The 20,445-nt window shown below is 40.4% G+C and overlaps 1 protein-coding gene across 1 annotated transcript in view; it reads left to right on the plus strand.

The window, feature by feature from the left end:
- The window catches only part of cdh2 (cadherin 2, type 1, N-cadherin (neuronal)), a 63,255-nt gene extending 44,963 nt beyond the window's left edge, over positions 1-18,292 (plus strand). The window contains exons 6-16 of the mRNA XM_085390131.1: positions 2,252-2,396; positions 2,661-2,833; positions 3,837-3,974; positions 4,458-4,643; positions 5,383-5,636; positions 6,332-6,474; positions 7,416-7,649; positions 8,465-8,698; positions 8,933-9,072; positions 13,981-14,145; positions 16,711-18,292. Coding sequence (XP_085246257.1) covers positions 2,252-2,396; positions 2,661-2,833; positions 3,837-3,974; positions 4,458-4,643; positions 5,383-5,636; positions 6,332-6,474; positions 7,416-7,649; positions 8,465-8,698; positions 8,933-9,072; positions 13,981-14,145; positions 16,711-16,917 — 2,019 coding nt within the window. The 3' untranslated portion in view covers positions 16,918-18,292. The remainder of the gene's footprint in view (positions 1-2,251; positions 2,397-2,660; positions 2,834-3,836; positions 3,975-4,457; positions 4,644-5,382; positions 5,637-6,331; positions 6,475-7,415; positions 7,650-8,464; positions 8,699-8,932; positions 9,073-13,980; positions 14,146-16,710) is intronic.
- Positions 18,293-20,445: the final 2,153 nt, after the last annotated feature.

Below are 20,445 nucleotides of genomic sequence, written 5' to 3' on the forward strand. Positions count from 1 at the left end.
ACCGATTACGTCACAGCGACGCGCCGAAGGCTGTCCAAATTACTACCATATCCCAGAATTCATAGCGCGGCCCAGCCAAACTCCAGTTTCCAGCAATGGCGGCCGCTACTAAGTTTTAAAATTACTCATACTAATCTTTCTGGGTCACAAAATAAACTTTTAACATATTTTCAGGCGAGAAAGTAGTTGTGTAAACATCAAATATCTGCTCGGTTTATCAAGATATCCCATATTTGCAAAAGTGCTTCGACGTTTTCAGAGGCGTCTGCTACCCACCAGCTCGACAGCTAGCCGGGAGGTCGAGGGTTACTGATGCGGCCGAGAACGGCACAACTCCCGGCACATCATTTTCAGATCACCGCGGAGTTTCGCTGCTCGGGTTAAACGTAATATATAAGTCACTTAGACAACCTAAAAATGTTATTGTTGGGCTTTTTTCAGTGTTTTGTTTGTTCGTGAGTAAATCGGTTTGGCTGAGATTAAAGTTATTAGATTAGATAAAATAAAACTTTATTAATCCCCCGGGTGGGTTCCTCCTTGGTTTTCACACAGCTGACTAAACGTCAAACAGAAAACTTATTAAACAGAAGTATGAGACAGTCGAGAATTTACGCCAGTGTCTGGTTATATTTTAGATAGCAAGAAGCAGACGGCCGAGTTTATTAAACTCCACCGAGACAGCGGTGACGCTAATCAGAACTAGCCTTCTGATTAGCTAATCAGAAGGCTAGACCGTCCAATTTCACGCCTTTAAACTTTAAAGGCGTGTTTGTGTGTGTGTTTATACAATTGCTATTATGTTTGCACTTTATGTGTAATGTTACTGACTGCAGAGATCAGTAAGATGTGTGTATTTTTTATTTATTAGTTTTATTTATTTAATATTATTTTTTAATTGAATGACTGTCTAGTAGTTCACAGATGTCGAAAAACTGAGTGTGGTAAAGCCACTGATTTTTTTTATGTATATTTCTGCAATCTGCACATTGTACTGACTTTCATTTTAATGTTTACACCAGGGTTCCTTGTCAGCACTTTATGCTCAGATGTTTGTAAGCTAAAAATAAACTATTGTGTATGTTCAAATATACTGTTGTGATTAAAGAAGTTAAATAAAAATGTCAGTCATCAATTCATGCATCACCTCATGTCATCATAACAGAGGTCTGTCTTCCAGGAAAGAACAGTTTAAAATTAATGTAATATAGTATTGGCCATACTATATGATGTATTGCTTGTCTTTGTTTAATAATACAGAAGACAAAGACCTTAAAAAATAATCGCATATCGCATCGCAATCGCAATATTGGGGCAAAAAATCGCAATTAGATTATTTTCCATAATCGTTCAGCCCTACTATGTTTCATAATTTTTTTCAGATGATAGATTGAAAAGTGGTCTGTGAGATACTGAAAACCCAAAATATGTTTTCATAATACAACCCTGCTTTAAACTTCTCCACAACTTTATCGCTGACATGTCTGGTATGTTTCCTGGTTTTCATGATGCTTTTTTTTGTTCACTAATGCTCTCCGAGGCTCTCTGGCCTCTCTTCTGTGGAACCAGCTCCCAGTTTGGATTAGACTTAAACTTTCCTTCTAGATAAGGCTTATAGTTATGCCTGGATCAGGTGACCCCGAATCCTCCCTTAGTTATACTGTAACAGGGCCTGGTCTTTTGCAGATGGCTCTCTGATCCTGCTTCCTGGAAAAGAGAGTTTTTCCTTCCCACTGTTGCCAAGTGTTTGTTCATAGGAGGTTATTTTAAGGTTGTCTCTGTATTATTGTTGGGTCTTTACCTTAAAAGATAAAGCACTTTGAGGCACATGATGTTTGTTTTGGACCTATATAAATACATTTGAATTAGCAAACCTCTGAAGCCTTCACAGAACAGCTGTATTTATAATGAAGTTAAAGTACACATAGGTGGACTATCCAAGTAAAGGAGGCTGAAAACAAATGCACGCCACACTTTATGTGGCTATCACATATAATCTCTGTTAAAATATGTTGTTGTAACGTGGCAAAACGTGGAAAAGTACTCCAAATACTTTTTCAAGGCACTGTATATGAGCAGTAACCCGCACACAAGTTGGTATAAGACTAATTCTTGTAATGGCTTTAACACAAAGTTTGATAGGTGAGACTGAGTAAGTGCTTTGTGGTTTAAGCCCATATGTTGTTTATGTGTATGAGAACATCCTTTACTTGAACAGTGCTTATAGTACAGATGTGTTTGTATTTTCCTCCAGCTAAGAGCTCATGCAGTAGACCTGAATGGAAACCAAGTTGAAAACCCTATTGATATTGTGATCAATGTGATCGACATGAATGACAACAGACCCGAGTTCACCCATCAGATCTGGAATGGCACCGTTCCAGAGGGTTCCAAGCCAGGTAATAAAGTGTATTCTCTACCACTGTGTTTGCAGATTAAAGAGTATTGATGGCATTTCTGGGGTGGCCACTGTGTTATCACTTTGTCTAGCGATCAGCTGTATTATAAGAAAACAAAAGCATTAAGGATGTATTACAGCAGAGCTATAATTCAGGTTGTGTTCAGCGTAGCGGCATTCGCTGAACTTCTAATGTATTTTGATTGCCAATTAGAGCGGTGACGTGAAAATATCGACACCCTGTCTCGTTCTTTCTATCCCTTAGGATCATTTGTTATGACAGTGACGGCTGTTGACAAAGATGACCCCAAAACAGCCAATGGGATGCTACGTTACAAGATCTTGTCTCAGAATCCCGAGAGTCCAACCTCCAATATGTTCACCATCAACAACAAAACCGGAGGCATCATTACAGTAGCAGCAGGCCTGGACAGAGAGGTATTTGACACTTTTCTTTCCTTGGTACTTGTTTAATCTGCTCAAATACTGTTACTACCTTACTCTGACTGTAAAAATTGTGTTTAAGAAGGTTGATTTAATAGGCATACTGCACCTGCATTTAAGTGACACCTTCATTAGCAAGGCCATCCGTTATATTCCATGTTCTTCATCTTCTTACTCTGGAGATATATCAGTGCATTTGAGGTTTATGTTTCGATTCCTTTTTAAAGGAATGCCAAAGCTGCTTAAACATATATCAAGGCTGTCTGAGAGCTAACAAGCCAACGGGAATATTTCTTATTTAGAATTAAAAGAGAAGTAGAACTGGACTTTCTTCATTTTCACCTTCTCTGTGTTTTTCTTTTCTTTGTTTTTTTCTTCTGTCTTTTTTCTAGCCTACGAGCTGTACTTTCATCTTATTTTTCCATCTCTGGAATTGCAGGGATCTATCTCATAATAAATAAAGTAATATATACAGCTAGTTGCCAGTTGGTTCAATTCTAGTGAGGGCAATCTGGCTGAGGTGGCTGCTCAATCACTTCCGCCCTGGGGGCCACCATTTTATGTCCGCCAGTTGCCACCATGAAAGTAATTTGGCCGACTCTCATTACCTAGCAACTGGTCCATCACCTGAGTGGTTTTTAATGTGAAAAGAGTCATTTGTTAGCTTCATGATACTGTCCAGAGCAGAGATGTACTTTTCGCACGCGCACACAGAGACACACAAACAAATTCAGAGTACCTCACAGGAAATAAACCAGATTAATATAAAAAACCCACCATCAGTCACGATAATTATGAAGCTAGCCTGTTCAGTTTGGTTTCACTTTATTTGGACACATTAATACTGATTTACAGTGTGCTGCCTTTTTAATAGGGAGCCTCAATCAATTCAATAGTCTTAAGAATGGATCCTGTTTTTATGAAGCTTCAAATAGAGATTTTTTGATGATGCCATTGGGAGTGATGCTAATTCAGCCTCTTTTTCTTTTCCCTTTAGAAAGTGCCACAGTACACACTGATAATCCAGGCCAGTGACATGGAGGGCAATCCCATGTATGGCCTCTCTAACACGGCCACGGCTGTCATCAGAGTCACTGACATTAACGACAACCCGCCAGAGTTTACTGCTGAGACGGTAAGAAACAAGCTCATATCGGAGATGTCAGCACAGCAATCTTAGCGTAAAAGAGGCACCACAAGGACTCCTGTTTCACCCCAATGTAGATATATGCACTCAGCTATCGGTTCTGCTCACTTACCTAGTTCTGCTTGCCCTGCATTTCTGAAGCCATACACAGATATACAAGTTACCAGCCATGCGTAAAGTGTTATATCCCCCTCCAAATGTTGACACATGCAAGTACAGGGGATGCCTGCCCGAGTGAAAGAGGCACTTGCTGTGCCTGCGAATCACTGAAATTTGTAATGCTACTGTTGTGCTATCGGGGGAGCACGGGGAATGAGATGACCATGACGACATGATAAGTTACCTTAGATATCTATTTACCCAAGATCGGTCCTGCTGTGCCGTGTGAGACAAGGCTCAGTGTATTTTTCGCTGCCACAGCAGTATCACTAACAGCTCGCTGCTCTCTGTGTTCATGGTTTATTCATGCAGTTTTTCGGCGAGGTGCCTGAAAACCGCGTGAATGTCATTGTGGCTAACCTGACAGTGACTGACAAGGACCAGCCCAACACGCCGGCCTGGAATGCTGTCTACAAAATCACCGGGGGCGACCCCACCGGCAGGTTCTCCGTGCCCACTGATCCAACCACTAATGAGGGCTTGGTAACAGTCGTCAAGGTAAAGCCTCCTATTGAAAAAGCTCTTCAAACAGCCTGTAATCCCATGGAAACGCATAGTATATGTATGCATATATGTTTGCAATGATACATGACATGTGGTCTGGCATGAAAAACATGGGTCATGTTTATTTGATTAGGAGATGCATGGATTTAATAGAAGGAAAGTTGCCTCATATGTCATCTCACCTCTTGTCTGTAAAAACCCATTAGCAATCCGCCCTGATTAATTATCTGAAAGTAGAAAAATAATTTTGTGTAAAGCATCTGTAGACGAGTACTGATAAATTGCAGCACCTCTCGGATTTTGTCTTTTTTTTTTTTTTTTTTTTTTTTTTTTACAAAGGTTAATTTAGTGACAGCAATTCATATTTTGTAAAAGCTTTGTTCCTAACAAATATTGTGCAAAATCAAAATTTTAAAATATAATGAAAGATTTAAATCCTTTTTTTTTTGTTAATTCCGACCACATTTCAAATGGAAAAGATTGGTTGCGCATCTCTTACACCAGCTCTCCTGCTGTTTTGTATCCTTGAGCTGACCATAAAAGGATTTAGTCTCTTTATCTCGTCCCACTGTCCAATGCAAGTGTTCACGATAGCATTTTTCAGGCAAAGACGAAGAAAATGATTTAGTTATTGCTTTCAGATCAGTGACACATAACCACAATTTTCATGTGATTTAGTTTACCCTATATGTTTAAGGTGTGATTCACTCCAATCTCCTTTACTGTTTTTCAGCCTATTGATTATGAAACCAGCAGGACGTATGTGCTGACAGTGGAAGCGAGGAATGAAGTTTCCCTGGCCAAAGGCATCCACACTCCCCGACAGTCCACTGCCACCGTCTCCATCAGAGTGATAGATGTCAATGAGAGTCCTTACTTTGAGCCCAACCCCAAATTCGTTAGGCTTGAAGAGGGAATGATGCCACAGTCAACACTGACCACTTTCAGTGCACAGGATCCTGATCGCTTCATGCAGCAAACCATCAGGTACATTTTACAGTAAAAAGTAAAAAGGAGAGTCTGATTGAAACTTTACACCTCTTCAAAAGATTCGAGTCCACCTTTCAGATGTGGAAATTTGGAAGAATTCCTCTAATCTTTAAAGTTAGCCCAATTTCCTTGAATGTGTTCTCCCCCTTTTCAAGTACATCACATCCAGCTTCTAATATGAATAATGCTATTGAGCATGTGAAAAATATGGAGTAATATGGTAGGTTAAGGTGACAGCTATTCTCTCCATTAGGCCTGTTAAGATAACACTTAGCAGCCAGCAGCAGTCTCTATCTCATTCTTCAGCCTTATTTTTTTTCCTTTTCATCACAGCTATTTGGCAGTGGAAGTATTTATCTGCTTGAAAACAGTCCATGAGAAATGAGCTAGCTTTGTAATTCCACGGCTTGTCCTACAAATTAGTTTGAGCTACTGAGTTTGGTTTCCCCCGTGAGGCTGCTCTCCAAAGTTAGAATAATTATGTAAAAATTCATGGTCTAAAATATTTATTCCGTGTAAACTAATAAAGACAAAAAGAATAAAATGCCAAGCTGGAAACAGACTTTTTTTTCCAGCAGAATACAAAATTAAACCTTTGAGACATTCTCGATGCTTTTATCAGAGAACTCGGTAAATAACGCCTGGCTTGAAATAACGAGTCACTGTGTGAATCTCTTTGTATTTCTCTTCAGGTACTCCAAACTCTCAGATCCAGCCAACTGGTTAAGGATCGACACAAACACCGGCCGGATCACAACGATTGCCATTTTGGACCGAGAATCACCTTACGTGAAGAACAATCTGTACAATGCAACATTCCTGGCTACTGACAATGGTACGTATCTATCTAGATGGATGCAGTAAGAGCTAATACTCACTTCTCTAAAGGAAGCCTAGCTGTCTAGTGTAGCCTACCTCTCAAAGGTCTATCTTCCACCTTGCATCACTTTGACTACCTCTGTGATGTGTTTCACCTGAAGCCAGTGCACAAGTGCAACGCATCTGCTGAAAAAAAAATCTATCTTGGTTAAAGCCACAAAGACATTCTCAATTCTCGAAGGTCAACCTTAAACCAGGCACTTGGCACATCTGAAACGCCGAGCACCTTATTGGGGGGTTAATGTGCTAGCAATCCCAGAGCATGTGGATGTATTCACCTCGTCTCTGAACTGGCGGGATTTACCTCTGTTCAGGTTTACCCTGTTCTACGGAGCATAGCTTAGGCCAATAGGCTTAAAAACTCCACCAATAAAGAGGTTTCTCAGCATTAATGGGTCAGGATTGGATGACTAGCTCCTTTGAGCGTGGCCTGAATGGTAAAAAAGCCTCTTAGCTGAGTGAATACATAGAGGAGCCTGAGAGGAGCGACAGTGGGCTCTGTTTGTCTGCTTTAGTATTCCCGACCCGTGCCCTTCGTCAGGAAGACGTTCTTCAGACACACATACAAACATACACACTCAGAGACACACACACACACACACACACACTAAATGTTCTGATATCCAAGTGTTTCGGCCCATCTCCCCACATAAGATTAAATTCTCAGATCAGTATTCATTTTGTGCGGATCTTCCTCCACTAGAGCAAAAAGCTTTTTAGAGTGAAACCCAAAGTTTAAACTTCATGCTTTACTTTTCTATATCCACTGTATAATAACTGCGAAATGAGAGATGGCATTTCAATAGCAAGTATTGCTTTCCATATGTGAATTTTGGGAAATCTTACGTCTCGTAAAAAGTTGATGTTAACTATATGTGTGTTTTTTATTTTACACAGGTATACCGCCAGCAAGTGGCACAGGAACTCTCCAAATCTTCCTACTGGATATCAATGACAATGCGCCCCGGGTGTCCCCTCAGGAGGTGGAAATATGTGAAAAGCCAGACCCGAATGCCATCAACATCACTGCATTTGATGGAGACCTGAGCCCAAATGCTGGGCCATTCGCCTTTGAGTTAGCCAACAGGCCCGTTGATGTTCGGAGAAACTGGACCATAACAAGAATCAGCGGTAAGATGCAGACTATGATTTCACCGTGCTGCTCAGGCGCTCGAGCCCTGGGCTAATTTAGTAAAACTAACCTTCGTTTTGCTGTTCCCCTGATAGCGTGTGACAGAAGGCAATTCGGCTGTTTTGCGCTTGCATGCCCACGTTTGTGTTTGTTGATGTAAAAGAAAAGTAAAAAGTGGCATTTGATGATTAATTAGAAAACTCCAAAGTCTCAAATCATACAGTATTTATAGCATTCACATCTGTTATCCTCCAAAGCACATGTGAAATTTGTGTATTAGTTACACGCTGTAGAAATCACACAGCCAGATCTGACAATGAAACAATATATTACCCTTACTCAGCAGTCACTAATTGTTTATGCTAATTTACAACAAAACACGAGTGTAGGAACTCATCTGTTGTTTGTTAGCTACTAGATGGTGCGAGTTGAAACGCAGTGAATATATCTTAATAGGATAATGGCATTTGGATTATCGCAGCTGGGAATTTAGCCTAAGCAGCATTATCAAAACGCATTCAGTAGATTTATAAGCTCCAAATCCAAATCAGGACCATGTTTTGGATTAGATATGCTGATGCAACTTCCAGGTAGGAATTTATGTTGCATATTTGTGGTAATAGGAGTGTAATCACGCTGCGAACATAGTCTACACAAACAAGCATTCAGAGTTTAGACTTAATCCCCTATGAAAGGCTTCCTGTCTCTTTTATATTTAAACAGCCTGAGTTATTTAATCTTTAGACTCACCACTCGAAATGTGTTTCCTCTAACAAGGTGCTAAGACAGCTCTTTTCTCCTGTCCGTCTCTCAGGTGACTATGCTCAGGTGAGCCTGAAGATTGGCTTCCTTGAAAGTGGTATCTATGAGATCCCCATCATAATCACGGACTCAGGCAACCTGCCCATGTCTAACACCTCCTACCTGCGGATTAAAGTGTGCCAGTGCGACATCAACGGAGACTGCACTGACCAGCAGCACATCATGGCTGCCGGCCTAGGCACAGGCGCCATCATCTCCATTCTGCTCTGCATCATCATCCTCCTCAGTGAGTGTCTCAGTGGCTCTCTCAAACAGCACACCACGGGAACGCACACGGGGATTATAAAGACAGCTAAACATTATCCGAGATATCACTAGATTACCGCAGGATTAACAAAAAGATAGCCTTGATCAGGCCCACGTCCAAGCTCTAAAACACTGGATCCGATTACATTTGAATGAAAATATGCAGGTTATTATTTTTCATTGTATGAGAGCTGCTTTTCTTTCTGCCTATTAGTTCTCGTGCTGATGTTTGTGGTGTGGATGAAGCGTCGTGATAAAGAACGTCAGGCTAAGCAGCTCCTTATCGATCCTGAGGATGACGTGAGAGACAACATCCTGAAGTATGATGAAGAAGGTGGAGGAGAAGAGGATCAGGTAAGAATCATAACAGTTTGGGTGCACCTCTAAAGAATCAGAAAATCTGCTGTTCTCAATAGAATAGGTAACAACAGATGTTAATTACTGATTGTGAATTGTACCAGGATTTAAATGATTTTAAGAGAATCTGATGACATTTGTGGCAGTGTCTGCTTTTTTATTCAGCCCCAAACAAACGATATAAAACCCAAACTGTGCTGAATTGAAAAGTTAAATTAATAATAAATAATAAATGAATCATAGAGTACTGTGCGCAAGCCTTGAGCTACCCCACAATTCTTTATATTTTGTTTACAAGGAGCCAGACGTTCTTGTTTTTAAAATGGTCCTGAGCAATAGTTTCCCTGGGTTTCTAAAGGATCTTTCAAAGCAGCAAATGTTTTTATGGATAATTGCTGCTTTTTTCACTCATTTTCAGTCCAGTCCTTGTACCTGATTATTTTCAGGGATTTTTTTGTTTAACTTAATTGATAATTGTGAATTTTCATTTTATGCCTTGTATTAGTTACTAGCAAACACCCTCACCCCAATTTAGTTGAATCTACTGAAAATACCACAGACAACACAGGTATTTAACAAAGTATTTTTTGCACCAAGAAAGTCATTCCCAAAGAGCTAGTGTCCAAAAACTTGGCATATTTCGCCACGATGTGCACTGTGCCCTAAAAAGAACTGAGGAAACTGAAGTAGTTCGCCTAAAAAACAATCCGTATCCATCAGGCAAACAAAGGCTGAGTGATGCAAACTTACACAAGTACTATAATCAAAATTAACAGAAAGTCTTATGGTGTGAAATCTTTAGTTCAAATTGTTGTCAGTATGTTCAGAGAAGATCAGGACAGAAGTACGGCACGAGAGTCTACAGCCAACTGTAAAACACGGTGGAGGCTCTGTCATGGTTTGGGTCTGCTCTCACTGTCAAACTTCATGGAATTATGAACGCAGCAAAGTACAATCAGATTTTATCTACCATGCAGTATCATCTGCAAAGCATTTAATTGCAACATGGAAATGTTTCAGCATGACAAAGACCCCAAATAAAAGTATACCTGAATAGAAAAACACATGATAGACCACCGTCAATCAGCTTTCAGTGTCCTTCAAGAAGCCTGGAGAACTATTCCTGAAGACTGCTTAGGAAAGCTTGCCAGGGAGAGTTCAGGTGTGTCAAAGAGTAAAGGTGATTGTACCATATATCGACTATCTAGTTGGTTATAATTATAGAGACTCTGTTTTTGATTTTTGCACATTACTGTATGTCTTGATGTCTATATCAATTAGGCATTAATAAAGAAAGTAACAGAGAAATACTTTACAAATTCAAAGTTTCTGGTTTTTTTGGGGGGTTTTTTTTATTTGGACTGTGTCAGCATAGTTTAGTATAGGGAGATATGAAACAAGAAAACATCTCAGGGGCAGTTAATAAACCAGATTTTAATGGTCCTAAATAACTGTAATTCTTTGATGTATCCAAAAAGTATCAAAATTCCACAACAGCACATTTTTAAGTTAATAATAATGACAATAATGCTCAGATTTCTAAAATTCTTTTTGCATTGTAACATGTTTATATGTTTATCCAAACAACTTTTTGTTCTTTTTCTTTCTTTTCTTGTTTTGTGGAGAACCTTTGTGTTATTGCAGCTTAGGAGTCTATTCACACTGCAGAGAAATGCCATGCTATACACATCATCTAGCTGTACAGTGTGTGGTCTTTGTTGGTGTGGAATATTCAGGGCATATTTATGCAGCACGGAAGCAATTTCTGCATAGCTGAAGCTACAGAGGACATAGAGGACCACCTAGATTCTTTTGCAAGCATGCATAGACTTACAATGCTTCATTCTAGCATGAGGTCTGCTCATTGTGCCGCTTTAGGATACACTTCAGCAATTCACAATGAATTGTAAGACGTAAATTGGAAGTTTTTTTTCTAGGAGGGAGCTGGAAATCGAAAGCTCGAATCAATAAGGCAAACACATTTTGATCCAATTCGTTCCAGAAATATTGGGAATGTCTCTCAACTGGAACTGCTCTCCGCTTCGCAACACCAACACAACAGACATGCATTGCCACAGGCATCGGGAGAGTCACATCTCTGTATCATCCCGCACTGATCAGACTCACACACAGGCACAAATTCAATTGTCCTAATAACCCCTTGTTAGCAAAATGGAATCATTTCATAAAAAAAAGGCAGTAATATACCAAATGGGCTATTTTCTTGCTGCTTGCTGAAGTGCTTTGGTGGCTTAGATATAGCAGAAATGTGCGGGAGACCCCAGCCTGACCCAGAGCAGGAGCAAATTAGCCTGGGAGACTTGTAATTGGTAAGCTGATGTCATTTAGAGACAGACATCTGCTGTGGCACAATAATGAAGCCCTGTCTAAGGTAACAATACGACTGGAAAGCCATTACACATCTGCCAGTGATTAGACAGGAGGGACTGAACCACTTGTGTATTCGCGTCCTCACTTTCCAGCACAAAATGCACAAACTTGCGGCCCAAAACATGTTGAAAAGGAAACAGCCACATGATATAACACCCTTCAAAGGCAAACGAGCGGGTGCAGCAATTTATTGAGGGAAAACAAGCTTCCATTTTGAGTGGTGCTGAGAAGGGCAGGGAGCCAGGAGAAAATGGTCTTGTCTGTGGAATCGGCGAAGTCAGTGTTGGGTAAAAAATAGACCTGACTTTCCCAGCAACGTGGACTTTATAATGCCCACCTCTGTTCTCCCTATCTCCCGCTGGGGAGGAAATTGAAGTGTCAGACCATTGGGTGCGCTCAGAGTATATGATTTTAGTTGTTGCTGCCATTGCCCTGGTTTTGTATTGCTCTGTGAAGTACGCATTTCATCAAAGGCAGACAGCTGATCAGGCACCCACTCAGCACACATTGAAAAAAGTAATAATAAGGAAATAATGACAGATGGACAGGCAGTTGCGGACAGGTTTGCAAGTTAAAAAAAATGGGAGAGAAAGAGCCATCTGCTTCCATAAGTGACCTCAGGAAAATTTCCTTCACCTTAACCTAACCCAGTGTGGCTTTGAAGGCATGCTTTGGAAAAACCCGAAAGGTTTTGATTTATTTTTCAATAAATGAAACAAATTAACCACCTGTTACACAGATAAGAAGACATTCTGCACATCAGAGGAACTATGACTTAACTTCAAGGAGAACTCCAAATTTATTAGAAAATAGCGCTTGCTTTTTTGCACCTTTGGTCATTATTTAAATTTTTCATAACCCTGAGCAAAAGGAAATAATTACTGAACTACATCTACAGCTTTCAAATAGTTTAAAATTTTTGGATTTCTTTTTTTTTTTTTTTTACTCTTGTTTTATTAATATTGCTGTATATAAGAAAAGGAAAACTATGCTCAGATCTGCACAGTAAGAAGTAACCTCAGCGAAGATGGGGAACTGCTAACAAGCAGACCTATTTCTAGTCTTTATGCTGAGCTAATGATAAGCTTATAATTGCAAGGACATGAGAATGGTAGTAATCTGTCGACCAAATGTATCACAGTAAAACAGAACGACAACATAATCCTCTAACAGGCACCTTGCATTTGAAAGCATGTTTTTATTTATATATATATATATATATATATATATATATATATATATATATATATATATATACACATATATATATACACACACACACACACACACACACACACATACATATGGGGTGTATGATGCTTAACAATGTTTAGTCTTCTTTGAATGTGGGTCATGAACGCCGGTGGCAAATATTTCATCAGGCCAGCGTATGTGTGAAGAGTCTGATCCCTGAAGGGGGCTGGTGTATCATTAGACCTTCCTGCATAGTTAAGCCATTATATGGCTCCATTGCAATTCCTGTCACTTGTTCCTGACCCTTCTGGAGCACGACCTTAGACAAGGTGAAATGGGAGTTGGACTGAAATGAGCCAAAGATGATGGATACCTTTTTCGTGTGGCATGTGACTGTTATTATACCCCATTCACCAACAGAGCTTTTGTTATTGGGTATTAAATCAAATAGCAAAAAAATGTCTGGAGTAAAGTACTTGTAAACTGACTTCTTGCTTGGTTGTGTTTTTTCTATTCAGGATGTTGGTGCTTCATTTGAGGATTTGTTGTAAAATTGTTTCAAGAATATCTGCACGTTTTTTCCACTCTTTCGTGTGTCTGTGTGTAGGTACGTGTGCAACTGAGCAAAGACAATTTTGAAGGGGCATATTAGAGATGGATGGATTACGAAAATCTCTTAAAGAGAGACAATCCATCATGCACGCTTATTAGGCACACACTCTGATTCTCAAATGGCATTTTCTCTATCATATCTGCTGTCACCCTGATACCATTCAGTCATTCAGCTCAGCTGGGTTGTTCTTCACCACAGCCTCTTTCTCGCTCTTAACTCTTTTTTTCTCTTCACCCTTTTTTTCCTCCTTCTTCCTTGCCCATGACTTTGCGCAAACTGCGAGCCATTCAGGTTGCCTTGGTAATGTTAATAGGATTAGAAATGGCTTATGCATATCCACCATCCCGTGTCTGGGCATTGATTAGAGCAAAACAGTCGCCTGCACATCCTTCCTGCAGCACACCGCCCAAGTACAAACACTCTGCAGCGTATGATGTGGTCCTCAGCTTGGCCCCCCCTCAGCGCTGGCGCTTTTTTATGTGTCAAATTGTCCCTGGGCTTGTACTTCACAGACAAGAAGATTAAAGTTTCCCTCGTGTTCCCTCAACTCTTCTCGCTGGATTCTAACTTTAAAATCTCCCCTCCACTGAGCTGAACTACTTCTTCCTACTTACAGCACAGGATGTGCTTACCTATTTAAATAATCATACTCAGTTTGGGGTCTTGCCACGGTGCTTAGCTAAGTCCCTTCTGTCTGTATTCCCCAGGATTATGACCTGAGTCAGCTCCAGCAGCCGGACACGATAGAGCCCGATGCCATCAAGCCGGTGGGAATCCGCCGTCTAGACGAGAGGCCCCTCCACCCTGAGCCACAGTACCCAATGAGGTCAGCAGCACCCCACCCCGGAGACATCGGAGACTTCATCAATGAGGTAAAAACATCAGCCAGTAATGTTGTTGAAATCTGACATTATTTTGCGGTGAGGTGAAAATCAAATCCAAGGATAAGAGCTGAAATAAAAGGATCAGAGGTCTTGCAAAGCTTGAATTTCATTTCCAAGCTGACTGGTTTTCTTATAATAAACTTGTGTCTAAATAAACAATTTGGCTCATATGACTGAGCATCAAGGAGTTGCTCGCTCCCTTGTAGTTGACAGAGAAGTACTTTAAATTGAATCAGTCGTTATGAGAATTGTTTTCATCTTTTCCCAGCAGAAAGTTTAAACTTTTTTCATTTCAGAAATATCCACTCAAACATGTATAAAGCCCAAAAAGTACATGATGCTAACTCACTTGGATATAATTGTTTTTCTCCTCATTTTCTGCCAAAGTAGAGTTATAGATGTGTCAGGATATAGAAATAGGAGATGCGAGAAGCAATACATTGGCTTTCTATCGCAGTGAACTGCTCGGCGTGCCCTCGTTTGCCTCAGGCCATCATTGACTCCAGCATGAAGGGAGAATGTAAAATGAAAAGAGCAGTCATATATTTTTCACAAGCTCCAACAGACAAGAGTTTCACAGCATTACAAATGGAGTTCTCCCCTAGTTTTTGGATGGTGCCCATGTTTTTAGATTAGAGCTAGCTCTCTCTGCTCTGCCCCCGAACATCTATCTCTCAGATCCCTTTACTCAGGCACCTCTTATTTTAATCTCACCGTGAGCCATGTTACTTGTCGTAACAGCTAATATGTGATGAAATGTAATAGTCTGTGCTGTCCCGCGAGTAACAGCCTGACAGTTTAAACCATTCTTGATCACTTATTTTTTTCTTTAGCTTTTTTTTAAACATATCATTTTATAGTGCTTGCAAGGCCTTTGAGACATTTCCGAGCACCCTGACCTGTTTTTAGTTCCAAATTTGACTGCCACTAAAGCTCAGTCATGGTAGCTTCAGCATGCACATGGAGCTGGAATCCGACCTAACTGATAGGGCTATCTGCCAGAGGAGCAGGGAGACAGCGAGGGCTGGGGAGGGGGAGTGTGTCTGATCTCCATCCTGAATGGTCTCCACAAGCCCCAGGAGCTTGTGTCTCCTAATTAAATTAGATGGACAAAAAATAGGAATAGGTTTAGCAGAAGGACTTTAACTTGACAATCTGACAAACAAAGGTCTATTACTGAACTCCTGCTTTGTTCTGACAGAGGGGGAGGGGGTAGTTTAAATACAATAGCACCAACTTCAAATGACCTTTGTTGTCCACAGGTGGGACGTCTCTCCACAGAGGGACGCAAACCTTAAATGATGGCGTTCATTGTTTTACATAGAGCCTGGCGGGGTTAGGTGTGCCTAGAGATTACAGTGGATTGATTGCACATCTCTTTGTTAACCGTGGCACAAAAAAGAGACAGCGAGTTCACCATTTTACTAAGAGTGGTTATTATCTTCGGTGCGGTGTATGACTCAGTTAACAATGAAATTACAGTGAGTTCCGTGATTGACTAACCTTATGAAACTGCCAGTGGGGTTGTGGTTGTAGATGGAGGGGGCTATAACCAGCAGAGCGATTATGGTTGTAATTGTAATGAACGATCCATCTGTCATATTTCCCACAAAATTATCAGCACCACAGCCCTGAGCAAATACTTAACAAAAAGCTAACAAGTGGAAAATAATCGCTAAGTGCCCGGGCACTTTAATTCAGTACATCTTTTTATTTGAGAGCATTTCAGCACTGTAATGGCAGTGCGGAGGAAACTATAAATCTTCGACAAGTTCCCAGCGAGCTGAGGTCTCATTTCTCTGCGTTATGTTGCTCCACTTTATTTTTAATTCATTTATTATTTGTTGGGTGTCCTCAGTTCCAGGGGGTAAAAGGGAGAAATGAAGCCTGGATCCACATGGTTCATGGCCAAAGCACATCTCAACTCCTAGATTGGCAATCCATCAACTCTCCCAAGTCCCGTTAAGGAAGGAGGCTGGAAATCAATAACAATCCATGAGGACTTTTCACACCGGTGTGAGGATTTCTTGGAATGTCAAACATGATCTTGAAAGTAGAACCGCTCCCACCAGCACTGCGGGCTTCACGATAACACACAGAGACACGTTCTCGCTGGTTTCCACAGTTAGGCGTAGTGTTTAGGCCACATTCAGATATAAAATGTTACAAATATTTTGATCTGATGATAGACGACCATGTGTCGGTGCCAGAGTCGTGCTCCCTGTACAAAGCCAGAGGAGTGTTAGTTGGGGTAAGGGGAGATGGAACTGTCATCTGAGGCTACTGGTCATGCTCAATCTTGGCTTTCGATCAAGCCAGCAGCCTAGAAACATCAGGAGAATCCCAATGAAACAACACAGAGGAAACACACAGGAACAGTAGAGCCTGATTAATCCTTATTTCCTGAGCAAGTGCGGAGGGAGCGACCGACTGTTTTTAGTACAGCCATTTGTGTGCGGTAGTGGGTGGGAGAGAGTTATTTTTACGTGACTCACTCCTCGTTGGAGACTGTGTTTAATCTTCTCATCTAACGTTTTTTTTTTTTTTGTACAGGGACTCAAGGCAGCAGACAATGACCCCACCGCTCCTCCCTACGACTCCCTGCTAGTGTTCGACTACGAGGGCAGCGGCTCCACAGCTGGCTCCCTAAGCTCCCTCAACTCCTCCAGCAGCGGGGGCGACCAGGACTACGATTACCTCAACGACTGGGGCCCTCGCTTTAGAAAACTGGCAGACATGTACGGTGGAAGTGACGACTAGGACACACAGTCACGCCCTGAAGGATATAAAGATGAGAGAGAAAAAAAATGAAGAAAAGGAAAGATTTCCTGTTGATGGACATGGACAGCTGATATTCCCTGAGAGAGAGAAAGGTAGAACCATGACAGAAAATAAACAAAAAAATAAACATTGATTCAGAATTTTTTTCAAAAAACAACCAACCTAGGCTTATTGTTGTAGTCTACGCATACATATGCTTGTTGAAAGCTTAGGCATAGACTGTGGTCCAGTTACGGAGGAAGTGGGAGGGAACACTGGTGGACTGTCACCATTCAGATTGTTGGTATTGAATGCGCTCAGTTACACTTGAATTTCACAGTACAGAAGCACTGGGATATAATGTGCCTTTTTGTACATTTTTTTGGATCTAAATGATTAGTTTTATGTTCAAGGCTTTAATGGTACTGACTTTTGGAGTGATTTCAAACAAAGTATGTTACACTCTGGTATGCTTCTACATGCTTTTTTTTTTCTCCTTTGGTTACAAAATGCTCCTGTTTGTTGAGGATTATTTAAATGAACCACAACGATGAAGAAATGAAGGATCATTTGTTAGTTTGGTTGGAAAAGAAAAACAGTTACGAGCAACACTGTACAGTATGCTAGACATCTAGACTTTCTCACTAAAAAAACACAAAAAAATTAAAAAAAATTATGCAGCTGGTTGCAAATAAAGGGAGTTATGAATCATACTTTTGTAGCAGCTTTTTGTTCTCTTTTTTTGAAGTGATGTAGTGTTTTACAAAAACAACAAAAAACTTTTTTGGTCTAATCTATGTACACTTCATTTGCCTTAGTCATCATCTGGTATTTTCAAGTTTTACTTCACTGTAAAAAGATAAGATAATGTGTACATAATGTTTTTTTTTCTTTATCCTTTCTTTTGATGTAGTATATGAAGAAGTGCAAAAAGTTCCAAACTTGTAAATGTATAATTTGAACTACAAATTCAAGTTTTTTGCATGTTTTTATCTTTTCATGACAACAGAAAGGAAAAAAATTGTTGTTTCCCAAATTTATTTACAAAGTGGAAAGAAAAAAAAATAAAAATCTGGGTGACATTAAATGTGTAGAAGTTAAGAGAGTTTTTTGTAAGAAAAAAAAGAAAAAAAAACACACACTTAAAAAAAAAGAAATTAAAGTAGTGATCTTGTCAGCACAACTGTTGAATTTGTACCAAAAAGGGTTGGGGGTGGGGGTGGGATGTTATGCTCGGCACTAATTACGGAATCAGCTTTAAGACTGGAAAAAGGTGTTGGACTTAAGCTTTGTGGATAACCATGTGTACTGGAACACAAATTATACATCTCTGACCCCAACCTTCCAAATAAAATGCTAATTTTGGAGCTAAAAACTGCCTCTTCATTTGTTCTTACTGAAACTCAACGTTGTTGCAGAGGCTTAATTAGATTGCGAATTATGTAAGCTATCTCAAAGGACAATAGTGTTAAACAAAAACAAAAATAAATAATAATTCTACAACATTCTGCCAGAAGCAAGAATTAAATCATTTAAATCCTTATTTATTTGTTTCTCGCATATACATATAAAATCAAATCGCTTAAGGCCAATATTAGGCTATAGATGATAAGTTGTGTGGCTGGAAGGGTACACGCTAAACAATAAGCTCATTCTGGAACACTGTGTGTGTCCCTAAAGCAAGTCAAGGTCAAAGGCTCATGGCAAACTCAAATCCATCCAGCACCTCTCTGCCATCAGGGATTTGTACTGTAGGTCAGATTGGACTTGACCTCAAAATGAAGAACGCCTCCAAAAACTGCCTCTAGGGACTCTGCGTGTATCTTGACTCCGGGGACATTTGGGAGGATGAACAAGAACAGCTGTGCGTGTGTGTGTGTGTGTGCTCTACGTGGGAGTTGCGGCAGTAACGATGTGTTCAGTTGTCACGTGCAAGTCGTTTGGCCTTCACCTGCCTTTCGTTTCCGCTCTCTCCTCTATTACATTGGGACTTGTAATTCACAGCCACCATTTGCCAAGTTGAATAGATGTGGACATGGCTTATTAATTCAACCAAATTAGACAGGAGCGGGTTTGGTTTTGTAGTCGTCACACAAAGCACAATGAATGTCTGTTAGAGAATAACCAGTGAACCGTACCTGGCTTTTGTTTTTCAGTTGGTGTAATCAGTGTGCTGATCTGTGTTAATCAGTTCCACATCCTGTACCTCTTAGCAGTCTTTCATATATCCTGCGTGAGCCACGGCGTTATTCTTGCAGACCTCAAATGACCTTGTGCGGCGTGTATCATTTATCTTGCTGTATGCATAACCCTGCCCTCCATTTGCCAGAAGCAACATAACATTTTACAGTGCCCAGTCAGATGATATGTTTAACGATGAACTGCCTGACCTCAAAGTGTTGTTTCATCTGCGACCGAATCAAATTTGCTTTTCCAAATTACTCCCTTTAACTTTCAAGTTTTTAAGTCAGATGGCTGGTGGGGTTTTTTGTATATCCCTTTGTTTCTGCTCTCCTGATAGAAGGCTTACACCACTTAAACCTTTGGTTAACTGTTTTTCTTTACTTTGATCTTGAGCAGGGACAGATGTGGTTAGTGAATCAACGTCTTAAAAGGGTTTTCATAAAATCCCTTTGATTGCGCTGATGTGCCCAAACTGTGTATCCATAGTTTTTCAGTCCTTAAAAGAAAAAAACTCATTTGTTTCCCATAAAATAAACATAGAGTCCAAAAGTTCCGACTCATCTGCTGTTTCTATATATTCTGCTAGGAAAATAGGGAATGGGAACCGCTATTTATTGAAACGTGCAAAGACACCTGGAAAACTGCATAAAAGGTAAAAGCAAAGTTTGTACAATACCAACGAGCTTGAAAGTCAATATTTGAATGACCACCTTTATTCTTCAACACACCGTGAACTCTCCTTGACATGTGTTCTTTATGTAAGTAGTCCTTTGGAATAGTTCTCCTGGCTTCATGAAGGACATTCAAAGTTCTTCTTTGCTGGCTGATTTTTGTTCTGTTGTCTGTCAAAATGATCCCGCACTGCTTCAATAATGTTGAGGTCCAGACTCTGAGCAGGCCAATCGATTTTATTTTGTTCTATCCTGATATGCTTTTGCTGTAGTGGCAGTGTGTGGGTTCATGCTGAAAAATGAAGCCATTGCCAATCAGATGCTTTCAAGATGGTACTGCAAGGTACATCAAAATCTGACCATCCTTGTGTGCGTTTGAAATGTAATCAATTTTGACAAGATCCCCAGCAGTGTGGGATCATCTTGAAATGCAACCCTAAACCATGACAGGACCTCTGCTAGGTTTTACAGATTGCAGTAGATACTCCCTGTTTTGCTGATCTCCTGGCCTTCCTCCATACAGACTGTCTGAATTTCGATTCATCACTCCATTAGACCTGTTGCCACTGATTTTCAGTCTAGTCTTGGGTTATTTTGCATAACTCAAAATCTGACTGCATTACTCTGCATTAATAATTTGACAAGATCCCCAACATCCCTGGCTGAAACGCAG

The sequence above is a fragment of the Rhamphochromis longiceps genome, linkage group LG18 (genome assembly GCF_057381845.1).
Source record: "Rhamphochromis longiceps isolate RC_006_pf linkage group LG18, R_longiceps_female_GT1.1, whole genome shotgun sequence".
Taxonomy (NCBI): Eukaryota; Metazoa; Chordata; class Actinopteri; order Cichliformes; family Cichlidae; genus Rhamphochromis; species Rhamphochromis longiceps.